Genomic DNA, 5,944 nt, shown 5'->3' with positions numbered 1-5,944 from the left:
CGGGAGGGGCCGGGCGGGGCCGGCCCCGTCGCCCGGACGACCCGCACGGCCCCGTGTCACAAAGCGCGTCCCAGGGCCGCGTGGTCATCAGGGGCCTCCCCGAGCATCTCCTGTCGCACTCTCTCCCGGGGCTGGCGGCTGTGCTGGCGAGAGCGAGCGTAGCGTGGGCTGTGCTTGACCGCGCGGTCTCTCAGCTCCTCGCTGTCTGCATTTCATTTTGCATCCTCCTTTTCTTCCCAGAAATTGCATCTTTCTTCCCTCCCTCCCCTTCCTGCCAATTCCAGTTTGCGCAAAAGGTAATACTTGGCTTCCTTTTGGACATAAGATTGCGTAGAGAGAGACAGGGTACAAGTGTGGCTTGGCCTCTACCTTCCTAGATGTCAGCTGCGCTCTGCTATTACAGCTTGGGTAGCTAGTAGGTACAGGCCGTCAGCAGAATTCCTTTTTCCTACTTATCTTTTACATAGCGCATCCTAAGAGGGACAAGGCTAGGGATATCAGCCTAGGGCTTTGCTAAACCAAAAGAAGAGGCTCTCCTTTAAAATCTGATTTCCTTGCAGGCATGAGTGTCACAACAGCTCTGCTGGAACGGGACCTGTTTCCTCCGCAGAAGATTTGCGTGGCCTGGCAGCAAACACGCAGCGTCGGAGCGGGCCTCTACAACCTGGGCAACACGTGCTTCCTCAACTCCGTCCTGCAGTGTTTGACGTACACCCCGCCGCTGGCCAACTACTTGCTCTCTCGTGAGCACAGACAGTCCTGTGAGTCCTTGCTAGGCGCTCTTTTGAATCTGTGGGGAAGCTCTGTAGGATGGAAAAACATCAGTGACTCTGGCAAGACAGCTCTTCCTTTGCCTCTAGGAGCTGGCTTTGAGTATTGCCTTCAGAGGGGGCTCAGCATAGCGTAGGGAGCGCGTTGTCTGATCTCATGCGCCGCGCTCAAACTTGCAGGCAAGATCATTTCTTGCTTCCTTGTGACTAATGAAGTGCATTTGAAAGGAATGCCTTTAGCCAAATGCCAAAAGCCTTTGGCATTTGGACTTCCTGCTGCTGCTGGAATGCCGCTAAGCCGTGTTCTTTGGATTTGATTCTAATTCTTGGCTCTCATAAGCCTGGAAGCCTCTTGCCATATCCATAGGTGTTCATTCCGACAAAGGCACCTCTGTGCTGCCCAGTCTGGCACGTCGGTCTGTTTTCACGCAGACTGTCTGTCTTAATACAGACGTGACAGATAAATACACTTCTTCTATGCGACTCTGTGCCATAAACTGCCACAGGGCTGTTGAGCCCCTGGCATCGGAGGAGGTGAGGATGTAGAACGGAGCGTGGAGATTGTACCTGTACCTTAAACGTGGGGTGGTTTGGTTCTTTTTTCCATGATCGTTTTCCATAGCTGCGTACATTTTACCTGACTCAGAGGCTTGCTTGCTTGCTGCCTTCCCTCTCCAGGTGCAGAGCAAGGCTTCTGCATGATGTGTACAATGGAAGTGCACATGGAGGAGGTCCTGTCTTGCTCAGGCAGTGCCATCATACCTGTGCCTGTCGTCAGCGAGCTTCCACGTGAGTCGTTTCAGATGGTTTTGTTTTGAGGCATTTGGGGATTTCTTGAAGAACCCTGTGTGTAACTGTTTATGCCGGGCTAACGTTAAGGAGGCGAGCTTTCAGGAGGGTAAGATTTCTTTGCCTTTTCTCTGAGATCAATGTGAAAACCTGGTTCTTTGTTAGGAATAGGAGAACATTTCCAGCTTGGCACGCAGGAAGACGCGCACGAATTCTTCTGCTACGCCCTGGATGCCATGCGGAGAGCTTGCTTGAGTGGAAGCAGCAAGTAAGCATAAGCACATGGCCACTGAAACCGCCCTCTAGCCGTTTTGACTCCTTTCTTTACGACCGCCAGTGAAAGCCTCGGCCCAGGGCTTCCCTAACAAGGAAGACTCTTTGAAGAGCTAACTCTCTGCCTCCCATCATCTGAGCTCCGATTACCATCTATTTGCAGCTGGGACACATCTTCTCAAGCTAGCACAGTCATTCATCAGGTCTTTGGAGGATTTCTAAGATCCAGAGGTACTTTTAAACGCTACTGCTCTCCTTGCAATGATCTGTGGCTCGTCTTCGGTTTGTGGCAAAGAGCTGCTAGTATGCAACAGTATGTCCAGTGTGGCTAAAGGAGAGTGTGTGTCGGTCATTTGAACGGGCAGAGTTAGTGCCCCTGCCATCCTGATGAGGGTTCCTCTTTGCCTTCCAGTAACGTGCTTCAGCTGCAAAGCCGTTTCCGACACCTACGAGGCATTCCTTGATATTCCTTTGGATATCAAGGTAAGATGTTTTGAACTTGTGGTGCAAAAGGTTTCAAGGCCCCTGCAGGGGGCCTGGTTGGTCTCCAGTAAGCTCTGTTGACTGAAAACTCAGGGCTGTTACCACGCAAGAGCTTGGTGGTGGGTGGGAAGGGAACGGGACTTCTGTGCTCCTTCTGTGCAAGCCCTCTAAAATGGTCTACCTCTGCTGGGTGCTGGGTTGCAGCTGGGCAAATGGTAACGGCCGCATCTACAGCCAGGATAGATGTACAGCCACGCTGTCCTACCTCTCTGCTTTGGGCTGCCTCAATACACGTCTGATTGCTCGATGCATGGGGTGGATTGCTTTTCTTAGCTTTGGTCATGCGTCCCACAGGCAACGCTGGTAACCACACAGGCGTAGCTGCTTCTTGGGATAACGCTGGTACCACACGGGTAGCTATTTCTTGGCATCTGGAATTTCCAGGAGCTTAGTACTGTCCTTTCTTCCTCATCCAGGCAGCCTCATCTGTCACTGGAGCTCTGGATGACTTTGTCAAACCTGAGATGCTGGAGGGCGAGAATGGCTATAAATGTAGCAAGTAAGACTATTAACTGTCGACACCATTATGGTATTGCACGTCTGGGACAAAAAGTTATGTTTTCATTTAATTTACAGCTACAGTCCTGAGACGGCTGGTTTGGTTTGGTTTGATTTCTTCTTCCCCATACCACTGATACTACTGTAAAGACTGTAGGCTGCTGCTCTCCGAAGTGAGCCACCCTCGACCAAAGCTGCCTGCAGTGAGAGTGAATGGACTTAAGGGGTCCGCAATGCAAACTTTTGCATACGACAGTTGAGCAAAACAAGCCTGAACGCAGCCGTACGCTCAGAGAAGCAAACACTGCCAGCCTTGGTTGAGAGCCAGCACTCGTGTCTGATGCGTCTGAATATATAAAGCCCGAATATCTGCTTGTTACCACTGGGAAAGTCAACGTTAATGAGGAGTTGCTAGGACCACGGGGGTATTAGAAAAAATGAATGCCAGGTTCTTGTTTGCCCATGGAGACTCCCAAGGAACATGTCCTGCCTTTGAAACGCGCATGGCAGCGAGGTGGTCGCTGCGGAAGAAGGAGACAAGCTAAGCACCTCACAGCTGAAGTGCCTGCTCCTGAGGGTGCTCTGTGGCGTGTGACCAGCAGAGTCATACTGAAGGAGCAAGTTTCTGTCTTTCCAGTGGGCTGGAAGAGAAAGCCCCTGCACATGTACGGCACCTTCTTCACTTTGGGTAAACCATCCTGTCGCTCCCAGTTTTTCCTCGTTGGTGTTTTCCTTCTCTCTTTGACCAGGAATTTTTCTCCTCAGCGATTACCACCTCCGAGCAGCGTACCTAAGGCTCACGCAGTTTTATAAAGCACCTGTCTTTTAACGCGTCCCTGGGCATTCACCGTGGCCATAGAATTCCCTGCCCGGCACTTGGACATCGGGCTTGGAAGAAGAGGCTGCTTAATTCTTTCCACTTCCTACCTATCAACAGTATTTGTCTTGACGATGTAAAGCAACGTACGTCAGTATTGCTCTGTCTTTCCCTGTGACAGCAGCGGAATTGCCCTGGTCACCCTGTATGCGCTGCCTTTCTGGGGACCACATAACAAAACGGCAACGAAGGGTTTCATTTCCAAGGGTTTTGGATGGTTGCGTCTCTGTCCGGGAGACCTCCGTCCACGAAGACAGGGGCTGTGGAATGCCTTTGTCCTGGAGAAGGGCTGTTAGCTTCTTCGGGATTTTCAGCGTTGATCAATGAACTTTGACGCAGCTTCTAGTGCTGAGGACTGAGCTGCCTTCTGCCAGCTCTTCCAGCATTGCTATATTCTCTGTCCTTGCCTCGTTGTGCTGTAGGGCTGTCCTCTTACGCCCCGCTATCTTGTCGGTGCCAGCAAGCCTGATGAGCAGCGCATGGGTTCACAAAAAGGCGACTGGTATCGTGCAAGTAAACATCACTCGAGTAGCCTAGGCATGCGTGAGCCGTGAAAACTTGCTTTGAGTTACGCTTTTTTGTTGGATGGGGTGTGGAGTGGAGAGAAGATGCGTTGCAACTCTTGGGTGTGTGCTTGTTTTCAAGGTGTGAACGGCTGGCTGCTGCGTCCAAGAGGCTCACGATACATCGTTCCTCCAATGTCCTGACAGTGTGCTTGAAGAGATTTGATGCTTTCTCCGGCAGAAAGGTTACCAAGGTAGGTACGCAAGTGCACTGCAACTTTGTCTGCTTGGAGGGAGACATTTCCCGAAGGAGAACCTTCCCTTGTTTGGAAGTTGTTCGCATCTGCACACGATGGCTGTCGAGTGCAGACGTCTAAGAAAAAACAGTGCAACAGCTGGGCCTTGCTCCTTCCCTTGTGGTACGAGGAAAGCTCCTCCAATGGGAAGAAAAGCACCTACCGTGCTCGTAAAGAGCTGGTTTGGCCAAGAACAGTTTTCTGCCACTTAAATGATGAAACGGCAAAAGCCATTTTCGATGAACCATATATATATGCACAGCCTCTAGCCTGTGTTTGGTGACCCGGTTGTCTCAGGCTGTTCCCTAAAGACGCTCAAGATAATTTTGGAGCCTTCTTGGTCTCTCTTTAGGCTGTGCAGTACCCAGAACATTTGGACCTCGGCGCATACATGTCTCAAGCGGCTGGAGAACCCCTGCGCTATTCCTTGTACGCCGTGCTGGTACACGAAGGTTTCAGCTGTCGGGAAGGACACTACTACTGCTTCGTGAAGGTAAAAGTCAACTTTGTTTCCAGCAGTGTGAAAATCAGTGCTGGTGCAGAGCACCTGGGATGCAAATGCTCCTGGTAAGCACTGTTCTCGGGGAGAGCGTCTCAGGAGGTGCTTGCTCCGATTGATGTTGGTGTATTGTGTCCTTCAGGGGTGTCCTGTCTGTGGTTTTGTTCCCAAACCCTGCAGTTCATCTAAGGATAGCGTTGCCTTTCTTTGCAGGCCAGCGATGGACGTTGGTACAAGATGAATGATGAGTCTGTAGCTCTTTGTGACATCGAGACGGTTCTCTGCCAGCGGGCATATCTACTGTTCTATGTCAGGTAACAACAAGTACGAAGGGGTGTTCAGAACACACGCCCTGTCCTCCTGCTAGTCGTCGTCTTGTTGTTGTTGTTGTTGCTGTTGTTGTTGTTGCTGTTCTCCTCCGGTGGGTTTTGCTTGCTGTCCTTGGAGACAACGACTGTCCAACTGAGTTGTGTCTGGTCTGCAGTTCGCCAGGCGCTTTCCTCTCCCTCCTTTCTTGGCACTAAACGGTTGCGCTTGTGTAAATTGCTAGCTGTCTGCTGTCTGAGAGTGGCTAGCTGTGAAAAGGGCCGAAATGGAGGTCCGAGAGGGTGTAAAGATGAATTACTGCTCCGAAAGGGCCAGACATGGCTGGAAGACCGTGATCTAATTTCCAGCGTCTAGTGCTGGTTCAGTCTTCTGCATGTCCTATCAAGTGCTGCCGGCACACGACAGCCTGGGCCTGAAGCCACAAGGAGGCTGCAAGAACAACCCTAAACTAAGATCACTGTTGTTTCTCCAGGCGCCCTGATTTGACCCCCCGAGCAGGCATTGAATGCCAAGATACAAAGAGCATGGCCATGGCGGAGCCGGAGCGAGTGCTGAACGGTCTGTTTCCT

General features: G+C 51.4%; 1 protein-coding gene across 1 annotated transcript; it reads left to right on the top strand.

The window, feature by feature from the left end:
• Nucleotides 1-562: 562 nt before the first annotated feature.
• On the top strand, nt 563-5,623 carry LOC309408822 (ubiquitin carboxyl-terminal hydrolase 42-like; the record flags this gene model as incomplete). The annotated part of the gene is made up of 10 exons (XM_082004797.1): nt 563-761; nt 1,449-1,559; nt 1,725-1,827; nt 1,996-2,063; nt 2,245-2,315; nt 2,792-2,874; nt 4,396-4,507; nt 4,902-5,042; nt 5,262-5,362; nt 5,599-5,623. The coding sequence occupies 10 exons, from the start codon at nt 563-565 to the stop codon at nt 5,621-5,623; spliced, it is 1,014 nt and encodes a 337-aa protein (XP_081860923.1).
• Between the last annotated feature and the right edge of the window lie 321 nt (nt 5,624-5,944).

The sequence above is a fragment of the Phaethon aethereus genome, assembly GCF_964289735.1.
Source record: "Phaethon aethereus genome assembly, chromosome: 11".
Lineage (NCBI taxonomy): Eukaryota > Metazoa > Chordata > Aves > Phaethontiformes > Phaethontidae > Phaethon > Phaethon aethereus.
The sequence above is the reverse complement of the archived record's forward strand: the minus strand, read 5'-3'. Positions and strand labels throughout refer to the sequence as shown.